Source organism: Phalacrocorax carbo, chromosome 2, assembly GCF_963921805.1.
Source record: "Phalacrocorax carbo chromosome 2, bPhaCar2.1, whole genome shotgun sequence".
NCBI classification, from domain to species: Eukaryota; Metazoa; Chordata; class Aves; order Suliformes; family Phalacrocoracidae; genus Phalacrocorax; species Phalacrocorax carbo.
Genome location: NC_087514.1, coordinates 35927899 through 35949466, shown reverse-complemented (window position 1 = coordinate 35949466; position 21568 = coordinate 35927899). Strand labels below are relative to the sequence as shown.

The window sequence follows — 21568 nt, the reverse complement described above, 5'->3', positions numbered from 1 at the left end:
AACTTGGACTTTTGGTTCATAGGTTTACTCACAGCTAGGAAGGTGTGCACTATGTAGTACTAAATCGATAGCTTACAATATGGTATTTCCCAGTCACTTCTCTGCACTTTGTAAAGTTTTACATAATTACACTTAATGCAGAAAATTAATAATGTTCTGCCCATTAGCAGGAACTTTATATCTTTCACTTGGTAACTTACAATAATAATTTTCACCTCCCATTGTAATTTAAAAATGTTAAGACCAGTCATGGCTTGCTTTCTGAAATGAATTGGCTTTACTGCAGGCAGTAAAACCACCAGGTTTTGACCGTGTCTAAGGTGATTCTAATGTTTTCCCTCTGTGCAAAAATCAAAACATTAAAAGCAGCCAAAGCAGCTTCCAGCATTCTGAGTTTATTTGACACATGCACAACTGAAAGGATTTAAGTAAGCCCTGACGAATACACTTGTATCAGTCTAACCAAAATGTTGTTTATTTTGTTTTACAGATTTTGGCCATTGTGTCCATTCTGTTCATCGTACTGTCCACTATTGCTTTGTCTCTTAACACACTGCCAGAGCTTCAAGAAATAGATGAATTTGGGCAGCCAAATGACAACCCTCAGCTAGCACACGTTGAAGCTGTGTGTATTGCTTGGTTTACCATGGAGTACCTTTTGCGTTTTCTGTCCTCACCAAATAAGTGGAAGTTCTTCAAAGGCCCATTAAATGTCATTGACTTACTGGCTATCTTGCCGTACTATGTCACCATTTTCCTCACAGAGTCCAACAAAAGTGTCCTGCAGTTCCAAAATGTCAGGCGTGTGGTTCAGATATTTCGTATTATGAGGATCCTAAGGATTCTTAAGCTCGCCAGACATTCAACAGGCCTTCAGTCTTTAGGTTTTACGCTCAGGCGGAGTTACAATGAATTGGGCTTGTTGATATTATTTTTAGCCATGGGAATAATGATATTTTCGAGTCTTGTATTCTTTGCTGAAAAAGATGAGGATGCTACAAAATTTACCAGTATCCCTGCATCATTCTGGTGGGCAACAATCACTATGACTACTGTAGGATACGGTGACATTTATCCTAAGACGTTATTAGGTAAAATAGTTGGAGGACTTTGCTGTATTGCTGGAGTGCTGGTCATAGCCCTGCCCATACCAATTATTGTAAACAATTTCTCAGAGTTTTATAAGGAGCAGAAAAGACAGGAGAAAGCGATTAAGAGGAGAGAAGCACTTGAGCGAGCTAAAAGAAATGGCAGTATTGTCTCCATGAACCTGAAAGATGCCTTTGCTCGCAGTATGGAAATGATAGATGTAGCAGTAGATTCAGGTAAACCTGAAGAAGCAGCCAATCCAAAGGAGACACCTGATGACAACCACCTGTCCCCAAGCCGGTGGAAATGGGCCAGAAGGACAGTGTCAGAAACAAGCTCAAACAAGTCTTATGAGAACAAATACCAAGAAGTTAGTCAACAAGACTCCCACGAGCAATTAAACAACGCCGCAGCATCCTCCAGCCCACAGCACCTCAGTGCTCAAAAACTGGAGATGTTGTATAATGAAATTACTAAAACTCAGTCTCAGCCTAATCTTAATGCTGGTTACCAAGACCAGTCAGCAAAGCCACCTGTGTATGAAGAAGAAATAGAAATGGAAGAAGTAACAGGTCAGAGAGATCCGTTGCCAACTGGACCTACAGACGTCGTAACAGACATGAGAAGCACATCCAGTATCGACAGTTTTGCTAGTTGTGCAACTGACTTCACAGAAACTGAAAGGTCTCCCCTTTCTCTGTTTCCTGGCTCTCACTTGCAAATGAGATTTCCATCTGATGCTGTTAACCTGGAAGACAACCAAAGAGTAAGGAGTTCTCAGTTTAAACCGTTCACAAAAGAAAGAATGTTTTCTCCAACCGATGTCACCTTTGACTATAATCCAATCGACAGAGCTGTTATCAGTGACGGCAGTGGACCCCAAACTGTTTTGCATGGTCATTTGCATTTAGACACTGCCATGGAAAGCCCCAAAAGTTCCATGAAAGGTAGCAACCCATTAAAATCTAGATCCCTTAAAGTTAATTTTAAAGACAGTAGAGGTGGTGCTCCACAAACTCCACCGAGCACTGCAAGGCCACTGCCAGTAATGGCAGGAGCAGACTTCACACAGGCCACCCCTCAGCACATAAGCACCATTCTCCTAGAAGAAAATTCACCCCAAGGTGAACGACCTTTACTTGGTGCTGACGCATCAGAACTTTGTCAGGGACCTGTTAAAAAATCATCCCCTCTCTTTCCCAAACAAAAGATTTTCACTTTCCCTTCAAAAGAGAGGAGGAGTTTCACTGAAATAGACACTGGAGAAGAAGAAGAGTTTATGGAGTTACACGGTATAAAACATGAAAAACAACAGGATATCAAGACAAATTGCTGTGGGGATAAACACAGTGATGGCAATTATTTAACAGAGGAGCCACAGGTCAGCTCTCCACCCAAAAGTGTGAGCCACAACTGTACCCAAGACATTTACCATGCTGTGGGTGAGGTAAAGAAAGACAGTAACCAAGAAGGGCACAAAATGGAAAACCATTTATTTGCCCCAGAAATTCATTCAAGTCCAGGAGAAACTGGTTACTGTCCCACACGCGAAACTAGCATGTGACTAGTTACAAAAGCAATAAAAATACTTTTTCTTAAAACACAGTTAGTAATGCCTATGAACTAAAACATGCAAAGCCTCAAAAAAAAGTGCATAAAATGTTATTTTTGCATGGCATGAAGAGTTGTTTAGTTTAAATACTGTTTAATTTAAAAAAAAAAAAAAGAGAGACTGCTTTTTGTAACAAATTGAAAAAAAGGGGAAAAAAATGAGTCAAGAACAGTGAATAAAATAAAGAGAGCTCTGTTAGGAGCCAGTGTTCTGCAACATCTGACATTTTTGATCCTTTCACTTATGATTGTAGACAGATTTTGAACTCTTTTAACTTTTTTTGTTTTCTTGGTTACAATGAATTTTAGAATTTGCACATGAAAGGATGAAATGTCAATGCATGCATTCATAAAGATGTGAAACAAGGTGCTTTGAGCTTGCAAAATACATATATTTGTAAATAGTTTGGGGCTGGGGGGAAAGCTACTGTTAACAAGGATTTATGGAAAAAGCATTTCCTGGGACACAGGTACTTCCTTCACAGCGTGCTGCCTGGAGGTTTTGTACAGACTTATGTTGCAAAATTGCAACTTCTACTTAAAGCATCTCACATATCTTGCTTTCTGTTAAAAAGCTCATGAGTATATCTGTTAATTAAGGACTACAGTATTTTAGTTTATCTGTGCTGTAAATCATGATGGTTTTTTTTATTTGCATAACCTTAGTTATTGCATTTGTCAGTTTCATTAATGATCCTGTGAGGAAAAGCAAAGATTTAATGACCAGAACTTGAAGCATTTGACATTTTTATAGAAAACTGCCAACATTTCATAACTAAGAAAAAAAATGTTCCATTTTAAAATTAAAAAAACCCCATAGAGTTAGTTCTGTGGCAATAAATAGTGCCAAATGGCTATATAGACATATCCAAAAGTTCTCAATCTCTTAGAATATTTAACTTGGTATTTTAAAAAAATATTACCCACGTTCTTTATTTCCTTTGATTTAACAATATTTGCTTCTACATGATCTCTGAGCTGTCTTTCCCTTTTCTTTACATGCAGTGCCCACACTTCAATAATGGCAATGTTGTTGAAGCCATTCGGGTGTAAAGATGTAAGAGACAAGCTTTGTAGGGAGAAGTGGTACCTTTTATTATCACAAATCATATAGCTGGAAAAAAAACAGGCTTCAAGAACATGTGACTTGCCCCAGGCCTTCCATGCCCGAAGCTTGTCTGTTCAATCATTTGGACTGACAGAAGGTATCACCTGTCTCACCAACTTTGCCTCAATCCATACTCCTATGGCTCTTCCAAAAGCAGAGTATAGGATTTCCCCTATACTTAAGTAAAGGGAAATGTCAATCCTGCCAATGCACCTTTGGTTTCTCTGATATTCTCCTGTTTCGTAAAAGAAAGATGCTGAACCAAAGCCTTCATTACAAAGTTCCCATCTAACCACTGTCTGAAAAAAGCTATTGATTTTTTATCCAGCACCAATAGCTTCCTATGCTATAATATACAAAAGCCTGTAGATCGCTTTAATTCCCTCAATCATAAAAATGTTATTCAATTCATGAATCTTAATCATAAGCAAAAGTGTGCCACTACACAGGCATGTCCTATGAAGTGTTGGGCGGGGTTTTTTTAGGAAAACAGAATACAGGTGTTTTCTTGCTGTCCTGTGATTTTCTGCTGAAATTGGATACTCCCTTACAAGAGTATTGTAAGAGCAGCAGTCCAGCCTTGCAGCTAATAGCCAGAGGGCCCAGCAGTTAGAAGTCTGAGGAGGTGTTTAGAAATTCTAGCATCTGTTCCCCACTGTCCCACAGCCTTGTTGCCAGAGATTGGGCCTCTCACTTCCCTGTGCACAGAAGGGAGTGAATGTTTCTTCCAGGTCAGCGCTGCAACAGCAAGCATTGCAAAGACACTGAGACAGAAAGAATGGAAGCCTTAAAAGCACTTTAGACCAACCAACATGCGGTTTGTAACAGCAGGCTTCTACTTCCCATAGTGGACCTAGGTTAATTTTTACTTATGTGTCATTTTCTGCCACTTAAATGAGTAAAAGTCAGGCATCTAATGCATTTAATGTAAAAGAGCAAGCGTTTTTGTTGCAACATTGCCCTCTGCTTGAAATGGCTGGGCTGATGCCACAGACCTCACTCAAGCCTGGCCCATGGAAAAAAGGCAAGTTTGAAAAGCCCCAAAAGATGGATTCTGGTTGCTGAGCCAAACAATAAGCTCAGCACAACCCTTGGGTTTAACACAAAAAAGAGTTTTCTGTATTTCCATAAGTTTTCTGATTTCCATAACAAGATAACATTGAGGCGGCTCTTCAGTCATTTGAAAAACTGGGACTATAATGTGGTTTTTTTTCTGAACAATGTCTGGTCATTAATTCTCAAAATGAAAATGAATCTTTTTGTCTTAAGTTGCAGTTCATTGCAACTTGTTGCTGCATTCAGTTTTACCTATTTATATGGCATTCTGCTTAACATTTTTCAATCATGTTGTGTCTCACTGTTCCAAAACGTAGGTCTTGAGTATTTTATAGTCATTAATCTTCTATATTTATTTTTATTTTTTTTCTTCCTAGATATTTCAGTGACTAAAACTAAATGCCAGTCAATTTTTATATGCCTAAAGTGTTGGTCTGTATTTTCTATGTGCAGTTTTATGAAATCACATGGGCCTGTTCGATCTGCCTTTACATCCTAGTGAACTAATGAAGACCAAATTAAGTCCAAATGGGATCTGATCCCATGCTCTGGATCCACAGAAAAATCCCATTCAAGATAATGATACTGTTTTGGCAAGACTGAGGTCTGTGTTGTGTTCCTACCATGTGCTTTTTCTCCCAGGTAACCCTTATGCTTTGGAAAAGCCCCCTCAGATCTGTGCCACTTGGTGGAAAGGGAGGAGTCCAGCCATAGGGAGCATATTGCAGGAACAGAGATTTGATTCCTTAAGCTCTCCTGAGCTACACTTTATGCAAACCTGATTCTGTGCTATTAAAATCACTAATTCAATAGCGGTGAAATCAAAGCCTCAATCCTTGTACAGACAAATTTCGCCTGAAACTAATGGGAGTCTGATGGAAAAGAGGACTGATTGAAATAGAAATGAGGATGGCAAGAGTCTCTCTCTCAATTAAAATCAACAGGAACTTTAACTATATAAATCAGATGAGAAGACCAGGCCCGTATTGACTGCCATATTTTAAATGTTTTCAGAGAAGCACATGTATTTTGAAATTGTACGAGCAAAGGAAATGCAAATCTCTTTATTAACAGATGTTGGTTGTTTGGGTTTTTTTAAGTCTTGGAAGCAAAAGGATTAAGCTTCAGAAGTGCTTTTGGTATAATTTCATTATATACTTTTGACTATGCTGAATTCCCAGAAGCACAGATTTAGACATTTGGTTTTTTCCAGTCTTGACTGCATGCATGGGATCCACTCCTGAATACCTAGCTCATGTGTAATTCTGATCAAAACATTTACTTGAGCAGTTGCAGGACTGGACCTAACTTTCATTCCAGTACAACACATGTAAGAAGTGCAGTCCAGGATCACTTCATTCATCATGAATTGCTATGTAGCAAATTATGCAAAATTACCTGAGTATATTTTTCTGGTTTTCTAAAACTTTGAAGCCATTTCAGATTATTAGCCATTCACCACAGTAAAGGGAGGGTTGTTTTTGAGTTCTGGAGTCAGTCTCCAACAGCTGTGGGATTTCAAAACAACTTAAGGAGTCTTAAGATGAAGTTACTCCCCTGTGCACCTGAAAGGGGTCTGACTCTTTGTATCACTGGAAAATGAAGATTGTTCAGGGAGATAGCTTTGCAATCAATCTATTTTTTATATTTTATACTAACTGCAGAATCCTGAATAAAAGTTTTCATTCCTTTTCAATAATGAAACCAAATCTACATGTTTAAAAGATGCTCACAGAGTAATCAGAACAATTTTTGAGTAAATAGTCACATAATCCAAATCTAGGGTGGGGGGAATAATATGTCGCACAAACTGCAAAGGAAGTTCATAAAGGAAAGCTGTTTACAGGGGAAGCATATAACGTAAAGAATGTAATATGGTGTAGGAAGTTATTGCACTACAGAATTTATATAAAATACACTTTTTTTAAATAAAAACACAAAAGGCCTTTTAGTGCTTCATTGTATAGAACATAGGAGCCTCTGTGCTAACGCAGCAAACTATTGCACTGTGTCCTCACTTCAAAATCAGTTTCAAAATTCAAACATTAGTGATGTTAGAGAGGTGATATCTGATCTAGCACTAGAGCAACTGACTTGAAGAGCTTCTCAGCACAATATTATGTTACCAAAACCGTGTACAGCAAATTGTATTTTTGCCTATAGCATACATAAATCAAAATGACAATTGGCTTCTTGGGTCTTTTCCTAACAGGTAACACTGGGTAACATGTTTTTATTCCTTGAAAAACAACTAGTTCTTTTAAAAGTAGATCTCTTCCCCAACATGTGGACCGAGCTTCTGTTTCCTTAGGTCTATTTGAAACAGGATTTACCTTCAAATTATTTAATTAACTCCTTCAACCCCATCTGTAAACCACCATCCAGTACAGAAGCCAGTTGTCTTTTTCAAGCCCTATTGCAAATATAGTCAGCCTGGTAAAAATGTCCAGGGCCTACCTGACTGGTTTCTTTCATTCATTTAATTTTTTAATCATTTGGATATATTTTGATCATGCAAAATATACTTTAAAAGAAAAAAAAAAGCAAGAAATATGGGGTTTTTTTTCAAAGTAGCCAGCACAGGTCAAGCAAGAAATGCAAACACAGCAAAGGGGGAAGAAAGGCAGAAAAATGTAAGTAAACAAGGCAGGTTTTAATATACTATAATAACAAGAGATATAATAAGACATAAATAAAATAGCCCTTGTTCACACTTAATGGGGTAAAAATGCCAATAGCAAAAGATTTAATTCCAGTCCTACCCCATCTTAATTTTTATCCTAGAACCAACAGGTCTCTACAGAGATTTTTAGTTATGTATTACCCACTCACCTGCTACATGAACCTCTGATCTGTAATCATTTTTCAGAAGACTTTCCTGAAAAGGAAGATACTGTGTGTTCTTACCTTTGCTGATCTTTGGATCTCTTCCCATTGCCCTCCAAATACCAACCTTCTCATCTTCTTGGGAGCAGTTAGAAGATAACCCACCAAATGAGATGATAGGTGTGTCTTGTTTATCAGGAAAGCATTTTGGTGTTCTGGTGCAAATGACCAGATGGACTCTATTGCATTTGAACTAAGGAGCAAGAAGAACTGAGTGTCATTTCTCTCTGTTATTGTTGCAGCCATACCATCTCACAGCTTCACAAGTTTTCTAGTTTTAAAATGCTCTGACTCCTCCAGTGTCCTCTTCAACCTGCAAGTTGTTTCAATGCATTTATTCAGTGCTTTTGCAAGAGCTTTTGTAAAAGCAGTTGACTGCTAAATGCTACTAAGAGAGCCATCAGTATAAGTGTGACTATTTGTCTCTTGTCTAATACATTTTTGTTACTTAGTGGTACTCGCTTTGAACTCCAGCTGAAATTATTTCATATTCTAAAACAGATCAGGTGTTCTGGGAGCCAAATCCTTTGCAGCTACTCTATCGATTTTCATACTGAAGAAAGGTTAGGTGACTGGCAGGCAGAGACAAAATTGTTTGCATCATGTGATGGTGTCTTGTTCAGTAATCACACACCATGTGACATCTACAGGTGGAGTAACATACTTGTCTTTGTATTTGTTCTGTTGCAGGTTTGAATAATATTTTTTTGAAATGTTGTGTTATGATATTTAAGAAGTATTACCCTTTAGTGCAATGGAGATTTCTTCCAAAACAGCAGTAATACATTATACTCCTGTATTATTATTGCTGCTATTTAATTTTCTTTTATGACACCTAACACAGATCCAGATGGATCCTATTGCAGAACGAGGAAGTAGCACACAAATATTATTGCTCTTTTTAATTAAAAGTAGCTAAAGAACATTCTATTAGTTAACATTTAATTTAAAAAGATAAGATCCTAATTATACCTATGAACCAAACAGAATGGTGACATGTCATTACCGTAGACATTGACTCTAGTCCTGTGGTTAATGTAAACCCTGAATTTAAGAGCAGTCTGGGTAATTAATTTGATTTTTTTTTTAACCTCAAATAAGTATTTAAATACATATTTAACATCAGCAGGAGTTCTAAATCTGGAAGTCTATGGCTATGTTTACACTGGCATCTTAGTGGAAATTGGAAGAGCTCTCTTAACATGAATCTCTCAGCTATCCCTGCCTCTCGTGCTTTGGTTCACATTGCAGAGCAATCTTGGACCATGAAAACTGGATTACTTTTAGATGAAGCTGAACCAGAAACCTTGTTCAATGAGGGGACCACCTGTGCTGCAACCAGTATGAAGCACTCAGCCCTTGGTACCAGACTAGGGCTAGTCCACAATAATACCCCTGATACACATAGTGTAAATTGTCAGCACAAACTCTTTTCCTCAACAAATCTGCTTCTATTGTGTTGTATTACTTGCTAATGTATACATAGACTGTCACTACCACAGTTATTACCTCCAGTCCATGTAGTCTTGGCTAAATCCCTTACTTAAGCAAGTTTTGCCATTGTCATCAGTGGTATTGCATAAAAAGAGCAAAATATAGCCAAAGATTAAATATTCCCCAGTGTGTTCTCCAACTTAACCCAGGTAGAATAATCTAAATAATAAATTTGTTATAACCTTTGGATAGTTGTGTTTTGCAGTTTGGACCACACTCTTAAATACTGCATATTTCTATATTCATCTTACTCTGAAGTTGGTGTTATATTTAAGACAGTACAGACAGCCCTACATCAACTCTCACTCCAAAACTGTTAAATCAGCGGAATGATTAAACTGACTGCAAGTAGCCCTATTTAACTTAACAGAACTCTTAGTTTATACTGGTATGAATAAAGGCAAATGGCTGTGCAAATGGCTAAGCAGTGATGATCAGAAGCCCAGCTTGAGTATTTTGTGCTGCTCTGCCGTGTCTAGATATCTTTCCATTTGGATCATCAGTTGAAATTTATTTAAACTGGGGAGCTAGTAGGGTTTTGATTGTGTGCTTAGTTGCTCTGATGCCTAGGACATATCTTGTAAAAGGTAATGCAAAAAAACAAAAAGCCTATTCCTTATCTTACTTTTTTAACAATTGGAAGGTGAAGGAGACATGTTTTGTACTGATATTTTCGCTCTAAGTTTTGCTCAGATAGCATCTCTCAGTGGAGGTTCGGATTACAAAACATTTATGCCTGTTCTTGAAGTCCTTAAGCAGAAAGCCAATGGGAATTCTGCCTGTATAAAACTGAAGGATGGAGCAATATATTATAGCTTTAGGCAAAAGGAACAGTTTCTAACACATATTACAAAATGAAAAAAAGAAAAAACATTGTTGGGGACAATCATTCTGCTAGGATAAAGACTTCTGGATTAATACTTCTAGATTTTCAGAGTTATGCAGAGTTTTACCTATGTAACTCTTTCAAAAGTCAAAGGAGCCATGCTGATAAGCTGAAACATGGAGGGATTAGTGTACAAAAACCCAGAGTTGAACACCTAGCCTATTGCTTTAAGATCACTGTAAATATCAACTAAAAATATGTACTAATTCATGTTTATAAGTTATTACTGTGTTAGTTTCATAGATACGGTAGCATGATTATTATTAGTTTTATTGAGTTTAATGAATTTTACTTTCTATTCCTCTGTGAATGCTCTGAATGCTGCAAACAAAAAAAGCACAACAGTATTTTTTCAAGTTCTCTTGGCACGATAGCGGTGTCTACACTATTGTTCAATTTTACGGAATTAGCAACATTTCATTATACAGTGCTATACTAACAACATACCTTTCTTTAAAGAACTGTCACTAGGAGATAAAAGCATATGTGATTAAGTCTTGTCTAATCTCATTCATCTGCCTTTACAAAATGCCCCAGACATTTTGTAGGAGAATATGTTGCTTTTGCTTCATGTGTTGTTTGTATTTGGGGGTGGGGCGTGGGAATAATAGGGCATTTTGCAATGGTAATTGCATCAAACATGCTTTTTTTCATTATTATTGTATTTGTTAGAAACATTTTCATTTAATTTCTTTTTGTAGATAAGACTGACAATAGCTTTATTTTTTCAGCTAACCATCTGATTCCATTAGACTAATAACTTCTCACATTTAGTGGCGTTCGTATCAATGTCTCCATATCAGCTGCATTTTAACTTCATGAAAAAGGAAATGTGATTATTATTTTTGTCATACTAGATTTTGCTGATCAACTAAATATTTCTGCACCAATCTACATACTAATATGCATGTTGTAGTCTGTACAATTGTTCAACATCAAAATATCTGTTTAATTTATGTCAAATGTCTGTAAAATAAATGCATTGTTCTCCATTTCAGTCTGATAGAATAAGCAGGATAGTAAATAAATGTGTAAATGAATCATCTGTGTCTCATTTCAGTTCTCTGCATGAAACCACTTTACATGGAACATTGCATATATACAAAAACAATAATCCATAGTGTCTTTAGATTTCATTACTTGACAATATTATACAGGGTTCTCTGGCAGACAATGTGTACAGAAATAAATCATTTGGCTATGCAAATAAAGTCAGAATCCATTATTTAAAAAAAAAAAAAAAAAAAACAAACACAAAAAACCCACCACAAAAACCCACAAAGAAATACAGTGCTTCTAAGCCTTTTTTTCCCGTCTCTGTTCAGCATTACTGCTAATTACTACTCGCACTGTCATAGATACAAGATACTTTACAAGGGTGAGTAAACATTATTGCCTGCAGAATGGAAAGCAGAGGCAAGGAAAGATTTAGCAGCTTTTATCTGGATAGTCAAGCCTTGGTACCTCAGCCTAATATTCAGAGGTTGTGGATAAATCAGTCTCTCGTTCAACTCACTAGCAACTAGTAAGCAACAACATCACACCCTAGACCCCAGCACCTCTTTGCCTAACATGGACCAATTATTTTATAGCACAAAACCTGAGAGAAAATATAAGTTGTACTAGGAATTATTTTTTTCCTTCAAGATGAATCATGGAAATAACTAATTTTTTTACAGGCAAAGTTTTGCTGCAAATGGAACTATAATAAATCCTGTCTTCCTCTCCCTCTATTCTTTCTTGTGGAGCTAATTTAGAAAAAAATATATAGCACCCTAACATCTTATCCCAACTCCATAGCAGCCGAAGGGAGGAATGGACTTGATGCTAGCAAGAAAATGAAAATACAGAAAATCTCTACTATTTTATTGGTGCAATCTGACCTGTGGCTGAACACAAATGCAGCTAGAAAGCAGGGAAACTGTTTTATGCAAAGCTGTAAGTGTGATATGTGGTCAGGATTAGGTCCTAAACAAAGAGCAGGCATAGAGCAGGTCATAGAGATCGTACTGACAAAGTACTGACATGCCAGTAGGTTAGCATTAAAGTACCCCTATCTAATCTATACAGAGGAAAACTTCAAGCATTTCTAATATAAATATTAGAAAACAACCTAAACACTCAGGATATCATTATGTTAAACCCTAAATCACTTTATAGGCTTAAATCATGTTTCTGTTGACTCTCCGAAAGCAAATTTTCATTGAATGTAGAAAAAACTAAATCAAAAGTTGAGTAAAATTTGTTCATACTTTTTTTTTTTTTGGTCCCTGGAAACCCATGTCCATTCTTCTATCTTAAAGAAAGATAGAAATCGGGGGGGTGGGGGGTGGAAATAGATGCTATTGTATAATGTAGTGGGTTGGGTGTTTTTTAAAGGTTTCAGAGTATCTCACAGACCAGAGGTCTCAACTGCCTGCTTAAGCAAATGGTGAAAGTGTCGACATAAAAATTCATTACTTATCTGTGGCGATAGCAAGCCAGTTTCCAGGCCCTGGTCTTCTGAAAAGAGTTTGCATACTTAACTCTCTAAACTGTGGCTTTCTCCAAATGAAATATCAACTTTTAATGGATATATTCAAGACCCATTGTTAATAGAGCTGACTCATTTTTAGACTGTCAGCCAATAAACTTTCCCCCAGTAAAATAACTTAAATTACCTTTCAAACAGCACTTTTAGTACTATGGCTTTTCATCCAAGCACTGAAATACCAGCAGACTTAATCTATGGCGACCACAGAAACCACAAATGAAATCACCTTCATAAATAGGCATCAAATTTTCAAATCAGTTTCATGTAAGTAAGCAGCCACCTTTCAATATTTCAGCACTATTTTCTCCTAAAGTCGTACACTGAAATTATACTCGAATTGCAAAATATAAAGTTATTTTCTCTTCATCAGTTTATGGTTAAAACACTAATCAAAATCATAACTGCATCTTGCAAGAAACACAGGTTTTGACTCATATTTTTGTTCTGCACTAGAACAAAAAATGGGAACTTTGACATTGTCACTGAAAGCCCATAGACCAAAGCCTATCCATGATTAATGCCCTTCCTTCAAGGCCTTACCTGGCTGTTGGCTGGGGTTGGAAGGGACTGAGCCTATTCTTTTTCCTCACAGATTACCTAAGGGTTCATGGCCCTCACTTGGGTCCTGTAACTAGAAACCTGCAGCTTGGTGCCTCAACCAGAGGGACGCACAACCTGACCTCCAGCACAGCCCTGGCGTTTGGCTATTTTCCAATGCTTGTTTTTAAAACCAGACTGAACTCCACTCAGTCCTCCCAAAGCCATCATCTATAGGTAACCAACATTATACAAGAAGCCCTGATTGACCTGAAATCCAATCACAAGGACTCAATATCTATGAAAACAATAGCTGCCTTATCCACACCAGGACTTTTTATATTTTGTCATTATGCATTAATAAAATCCTACTACTGAACAAGGCACTATGAACCAATGAAGATTCAGAACCTGCTTTAATGGAAGTTTTGAGTACCTGAACGATTCCAAGCTGAACTCTACATTTACAAAATTCTTTATTTTCAGCTTTTTGGGAAAAGCTGCACAAACAAGAAGGCCACATACTCTCTGTGAAAATATTAAATAATTGCATTATTGAATTATGCTAACTAATTTATCAGAGGACTTTCACTATTTAGACACCCAAAGTTACTGATGCTTGACAGAGTGAAAAATAGACACTATTAATCAGATGATGAGAAAAAAGTCTGAAGTTTTGTTAGCCAACATCAGAGGGCCCAGAGAGAACAAAAGTTTACTCAAAGCTGCTAACTTGGCTTAAAACTACAAACTGACTTTGTTTTAATGAGGATTTTATCTGGTATTAATTGCTACAGGTGAACTAAGATGTAGTTAAACACATATTTTCTTCTCCCTAATGAAGCCACCAACATAAGGAGCAAGGCCGGAGAGACAACAATATTTGTTAATCACCAATGTGTCTTCAAATGCATTCATCAGTATCTTGAAAAGCATCTAATCATGTTGAACTACTGTAACTATAAAATACATCTCATTTGCAGAAAGTAAAGCCAAACCCAACATGAACAGCACCAAAAGGAATACATTTTTAAATTCTAATAAATAAGCATGATTTGTTTTGTTATTTCCCACTCTTCATCCTCATGTTTTCTACAGATTAACATCCTTCCCACACTGGAAATAAGCACAGCAACAATTTATTCCTAATCTCTACTAAATTACCATTTAGGTATTACTACTGCAAAAAAATCAGGTTGAGTTATGTTATCTCGTTCACTGTTATTTAAAGTACAATGAAATTATTGGTTTACTTCACAAAAAGAAATGTTTTTATTATTTGCTTTCTTATGTTACAGTTTTCAAATGGCAATTTGCAGTTATTCTTCATAATCTCTTCCCATGTCAATTTGTTTCTACTAGATGGCAAGAGATGAGCTGTTGACTGAAGCATCAGTACAGTATCCATATCTATGCTATTAAAGTTAAAAAAGCTTCTTAAGAGATTATTACAACCTAGTACATTCATTAAGGAAAAGGGTTCAAAGTGAACTTTACTCCAATTAGACTTTGGATAATACACAGTGAAAAGAGCCATTATGAACGCCTCAACTGCAGGAAATATTTCTACCTTATTAAACACTAAGGCATCCGACCACAAAACACAGATCCATAAAGAAGCGGAATTCATTAGCTCAGCCACTCAAGGAACTACTTGTATTTACCACCTTTTCAATTTTAGTCTTTTAATGTTGTTGGTTGAATTATTTCATTAAAATACATAAAGAAGCAGGCATAAATGTCCTGTCCTCAGAAAAGAACGGTATCCTCAGTTCTTCAGTTCTCCAGTCCCTCAACAGGTTACTACATGATAGAAACATCTTATACTTGTGACCCATCTTCCAGTAGCAAGTCTGACAACCACTTGAGCAAGTGACTCCACATAGGTACACATACCCACACCCATAGAGGCACACAGCACATATGGAATCTGGCACTGTCTTAGCACAGTAGTCTGAAAACCAACACTCTGCAACACCTCGCACATGTGCTACGATACAGCTGCAATCTAAAGACATTTCTCAGTTCATCAACACACAGCAGACAGGAGGACCTCACAGTTCTTACAGCTCTAATACATAGTTAAACCAAAACAAGTTGTATACAAGGAAATAATTTTCACATACACAATAAAAAGGATGTGCAACACCTGCACATTACACCATTGCTATGAGGCTTATATACCTGAGGTAAATTAAAGCACATGTGGACTAGAGTAACCTCATTCTGTCATGAAATGTTACATCTCCAAAATAAGAAGCTGCTTATAGCAGCAACAGTAGAACTACTGCTTTAATAACCCCCACTCTTGCTTGCCTGACCTCTCTTCTCATCAGGTCTGTATAATCAAGCCCTGTTAAATCACTTCAAACAACTTCCACAAGTATGTTTACCTTGTAAGGACAGGAGAAAAGCTCTAATTTTTCTATGAAATATTTCAAAACTAAATCAAAATTTACCGCCATTTCTTGGGGAGGCAAAATAAAGATTCCCAGTAATCGAAAGAAATAAAGAGCTTAATACATACAAAAAAAAAAAAAAATATCAATTCTATAGTGTTAAATAGTACCAGAAAAGAGTAGCTATTGTTTTTCATGCCTAAGCCCTCATTCTCACCCAGGAAAACAAACGAAAAATGAATTTAAAGGGGCACCACTGCATAAATATGCAGCTACCTCTGCTTTCGGTGAGAAAAGTTTCTCTTCAGTATTTCCCCACAGTTAACACTGAAAGCGATTTTTGGATAATCAGCATGTCTTGTTCTCCTTGAAATTTCTAATAATGACTTCTGCAGAAATAAATCACAGGGACTGTCAGCAATGTATCCAGAGCTCTGAATGAATAAAATCGTAATTCCAGGAGAGTATTAATGTTGCAAATTAATTTGACATTCATTGTGATATGTCTGATCAGGGCTAACTACTTTGTTATTGTGCATATGTTCAGAGGCATTGCCTGTCACAATAGCTATTTAAAACAGAGTGTTAGAAATCAAATTAAGTCTACCAACCTCCCACTCTTAAATTCTAAACAACAGTAAATTATTCCGCTTTCATTTGGAAGCTTGGGTTGATAACAGCATCAGGATTCAGTTTCACCACTCAGTTGAATCCCAAATTTTCTGGTTTTCTGGTATTAACTATAACTCATCTTCTCTGTCACTTATACAGACATACAGGTAAGTACGTCTCTTTTTAATATTTTGACAATATTTAAAGTTATTGCAAGTCCATTCTCTTTCTCCCAGTCTGCTAAACACATACAATGTTTAGCAAATCAGTAGAGCCAGAGAATCGTATTTCCAAGACCTTGTTTTCACACCGGGAACAGTTTCAAAGCTGTTAGTTCCTAATGCCTGGCACACTAAACAAAATAAACAAACACATAAATATATTATGACTTCTAAACAAGCAAAATTTCTGAGAGGTCTCAAACAATCATTTCATGGAAATATAGTTACTTAAGCTGAAATTGTGTATCTCAGGGATAACTCCACAGAAAATGGTGCCAAATGTCAGTCATTACTCAGTATACCAGAGGTATCAGTATCTGGCCAGTAACTCAGGGACTCATTCTGCATATCTTTATCATGCAATCTTCATTTACATAAAGGGTAATCCATAAAGATAATTTAAAATCATTAAAGCATGTAAACACCATGGATTTGTTTAATTTATTTAAATGTCTTGATCTTAGTTAAGGAGAATTCCATATAACTTCATCAGGAGTTTGACATATGGCTATAAGAGCATGTCCCTTGTTAAAACATGAGACATCCAGCAAAGTCAAAACATGAGAATTATTTGCTTCTGGTAGCAAGATGGACAATGGTCAGTGCTATACAGCATGCCAAGTTGCCATTTTTCTTGCTAAGGGGAGTCGCGTGCACTATGGTAAAATGTTGGTTTCACACAGTGATGCTGACATGGCTGGTGATAATGTAGTCAGCTACATTGTCTTTAACTCTAGTTGAGTCTCTAACGTAGCTCTTCAGCTGGGGCAGAATAAAATACCTATCAATTCCTTTTCCATCTGTGAATTAATCTCAGCAAAGAGGAAGAGACCCTGCTGAGCTCATTATATTGAATACTATAATACATTTGTCTCTAAAACTGCATTACATTAACTGAGAATAATGCAACCTTTATTCTTTCATACATATATTAGCTTAATGAGCCATTAAGATGTCTAGTATTTAAAGTGTACAATAAGGAGATCAGAAATCACCCAAATATCTTACAAGTGCTCATAGCACTCTCAACAGGAGAAATGTAGCCTTTCATTCATTTTTAAATTCCCCTTTCATTCTGTCCATAAAATGCATTTATTTACAAGAAATCTATAATACCAAATCAAGTAACTAAGTTAGGAAAGGCAAAACAGGAACATGTATGTTGGATAACATCCTAGTTCTGATCAGATCCCAGGAAATTCCAGTCATTTTCTCTCGCACTTTCTCCAGTTTATTAATCAGAAAATTCCTCCTTTCCCACTGATCAGAGTCCCACAAGAACTCAGACTCAACAGTAACCACCCACAAAGGGCCCGTGTGCTTTTGCAGTGACATCCAGATCTCCCAAACAGGCTCTCATACAGAAATGTTGGGTTTGGACCTCACCATGGGAATTCTCCAGCACTCCTGTAGCCCGTGACACGGGAGTCATTCGTTCAGCCTTGCCACTTTTGCTTGCAAAGCCTAAACCATTTGAAATGACAGCAGATGCATGCCCAGGGGATCAAGGAACAGAACACAGTTGCAGAGGTATACCTGCTTTTTATTGCAGACCAACCTCACCCGTTGTATTTTCTCCTCTCAGAAATGTCCTGCATCTAATTGCTTCTGCATGATTGGCTCAGGAACAATACATATAAATCTGTAAAATGTCTATATAGAATTATGCTTGCATAATCTTGGCATACTCATAAATAACATCCTTCACCGAATGGAAAGTTACTGTCAGTAATTTCTAGACAGATGTGATTTTCCAAGTTCTGTTATTTTTGACAGCGTTCTGTCAGAACTCTGGTCTGATTCTTTATTTCTGTATATGATGAGTAACTTCAGTAATAGTGTTTTAACAGAACTTTCAAGGCTCTGTTACTTTGATTTTTCCATCATTCTATATTGCATAACTATTACCACTGAACTAATTTAATAAGATCTAATCCAGTAGAGCAGCATTTTGGTTGATTAGATGTGTATCAAGTATATTAAAACAACTCTTTTACCTTTGTTCCAAAGTAGCTGCATATAATACTATATAACCACTATTATAACTAAACGTACATGAGAATTTCAATATATCTCACTCTAAAGCCTACTGGTTCAATTGGTCTCATGGCTCAGCACTGCTAGTAAGAAAAAACAGAACCTATGCTATGCAGGAGGAGTTACAGATTGTGAGCTAAGAAGCAGCTTTGTCATGCAACAAAAGGCCGTAGTACAACATGCCTGGAAAAGATCAGCAGCTTTGAAAGTGTGCCTTTTAGGCAGAACAGACAGGCAAAAGCAAAAACTTCTGTAAGTGAAAGGGACGTTGGAGTTTTCAGTGCACAACAACTTTTTCCCATCTCGCTAGCTTCTCCGATAAATATTTTTTAAGAGGATTCTTGACTGTGCTTGAAGCAAGGTGAAAATAATAGAAGACCAATTCATGCAGAGAGCTAAAAGGAAGGCCTTCAGAACACGGAAACTGCTGCATTTTGTATTATTTGAGGAAAAAACAATGGAGAATGTTTTGGGGGGGACTCTAAAACTGATGAAGTGCTAGAATGTATTCCAAAACACTACATTTGGAGTAACAGTGCAAAATACTGGTTAGTAAGGCAAATAGTAGTAAGAAATGCCAATGGATCTCAGCATATTTTCCAAGAAATAAATAAAAAAATTCTTAATCTAACCCTGTTGCAGTTTATAAACTTTGACCAACCTGTCATGCCAGCTCAAGAACCTCTGCATTCTGGCAGGGAATTCTGTCATGCCTATTTAAAAGAAAGTTCAGGCTACCCACGTCCTATACGAATCTCTTTCCTTTCCCCATATTTTTTCCTTATAAAGTCCAGAAAATAACTGTGCAAAAAATGCATTTATACAATATTAGTACTTAATGCTCAGTTTATAATCATGCAGAAGGTGTATTCTCAGCAGGCACATGCACACAAAGCACATGTATACATGACATCTATACATACATATATACACACACATATATATACAGAGCTGGCCACACAGATCACAGAGAGATGCTCAGAAAATGTACACAAACACTGACGACAGTACTAACAGCTTCATCCTGCTCCCTTCTCTGGCTGAGCAGGACGGAGGTCTGCTGGCCTCAGACACACACACACACACACACACACACAGCCCTTGCCCAGGAGAGTTAGAAATTAATTGAATTAAATAATAGGACAGACTGCACTGATTGAGCACAGACAAGTGTACCAACCAGCCAATTATTTTCATGCATCCTTTTTACCGCCTTGCCTTTCTATTTTCCCACACTTGTCCCTCCTCCATATCATCTAATCTCTCCCTTTTCCTGCCTTTGGTTCCTCCCCTATAATAAGCCCTATAAGTCCCAGACAATCCAAAAAATGGTCTCCCCTGCATCCTATCATGTGTCCCACTCCTTGGCAGTACTTGAAAGGTGACCCGGAGACCCGCTTCCAATGACTGATGGTGATGGGTTTCACGCCTGGACACAGGGGGCTGAGACTTTCCTGGGGCATCCCTGGGAAAGGCCCGGATACCATGTTCGTTCCTGGGAGTCTGCAGTTTGGGTCCCTGCCTGTTGTGTCCTGTGCTCTTCTGGGCTTGTGGAGATGGGCCTGTGATGGGCCTGGGAGTATCCAGGGCAGGGAGTTATTTGGATTCTCCCTTCCCTACCACTGTCTCTCTGTGCTCCTTTGTGAGTGTTCAGACAAGCTGTTACACATACCTTAATGCAGAGTACTATAAAACAACAGAAGGGCACGGGCTGCAGGAAGGAGTCTGAAAATTACATTAAATTTGTACTTTCCTGGCTGAAAAGTTAATTGCATTAGAAGCATCTTCACACATTTTTTTCAGATTGAAGAGACAACCTGGTCTTTAAAACAGTCCTCTGATGCTGCCCACAAGGCAGGCAGAAATGTTGCAGTACTGTTGTAAGGTGCACAAGTATCTTGGACTTTCCAGGTCTTTGGGGTAGAAATAACCTAAATACAAAAATCCACTCATAAATAAAAATTACAACTAAAGGAAAATCAGATAACACCCAAGTGTTCGTCACAGAATGTAATGTATAGATACTGCACTGGTTGGGGAGTATTTGCTGAGGATGAACAGGTCATAGCGACCACTCTGGCTTCCTAAAGTACATTTTCAAGAAGTTATCTTCTCTCCATTTGAACCACTGCAGTCAGAATCCTCTGAAGAGGACCAGAACAGGATCGCTGCCAAAAAGCCAACAGTTTGCAGGTTTGCTCCTGCTATTGTTTGATCATGGTAATTTTGAGCTTTGATATACCTTCCTGCCAGAGTTTCTACTACAACCGTCCCCCAATGCTCAATTAGAGACTAATGCATAACGACCTCTTTTTTTTTATGTCTAACTGGTTCATTTCAGATACTTTGAGAATTTTGATTCCTGAGATTATCAGCAGCCTGACAAAGCTTGTCACAGTTTCGGGCTTGCCATTATCCTGAAGTACTATCAAGCAACATGGCAAACAGCAGCAAATTTGCCCAGTCTAAAGAACTCGTGTCCTTGAAGTTGTTATTATACATACACGTGCAAACACACATCTGAAAACTTACTGCAACATAAGCTTACAATTATTGCCAAATATTGTCTCTTTCAAAGTACAAATTTAAATCTTATATTCTATTAATAAAGATGTCCAAAAAGATGATTTAAGTTAAATGGCGTATTTTCTTCTCTGCTTGACCTCAATTTACTTATGCCACAGCAAGACTGCTGCAGGTGCATTTACTGTGACCACAAGAGTCAAAGGCATCAAAGGCTGACCAGTACATTCATCCTGCTCTTTGATATCATACTGTTCAACCCAGGAGTAAAGTAAAGCTCAAATTAAAGCCTTTCACCAGGTCTACCAAAGACTATTCCACCCTCCATCAAGTCTCAGACAGAACTCTTCTGCCTTTCAGCATAAGAACCTTATGAAGTTCAACAAAAAACCTTATGAAGTTCAACAAGGAGAAGTGTAAGGTCATGCACCTGGGAAAACATAATCCAGGAGAGCAGCACAGACTGGGATGCACCTGGCTGGAGAGCAGCTCTGTGGAAAGGGACCTGGGGGTCCTGGTGGGCAGGAAGCTCAACATGAGTGAACAGTGTGCTGCTGCGGCCAAGAAGGCCAACAG

At 37.6% G+C, this 21568-nt stretch overlaps 1 protein-coding gene across 2 annotated transcripts in view; it reads left to right on the top strand.

Moving 5' to 3' along the window:
- The window catches only part of KCNB2 (potassium voltage-gated channel subfamily B member 2), a 215747-nt gene extending 204577 nt beyond the window's left edge, over positions 1-11170 (top strand). For both annotated transcript variants that reach the window (XM_064442554.1, XM_064442553.1), the window contains exon 3: positions 491-11170. In XM_064442554.1, the coding sequence (XP_064298624.1) occupies positions 491-2653 (2163 nt within the window). In that variant the 3' untranslated portion in view covers positions 2654-11170. The remainder of the gene's footprint in view (positions 1-490) is intronic.
- Positions 11171-21568: the final 10398 nt, after the last annotated feature.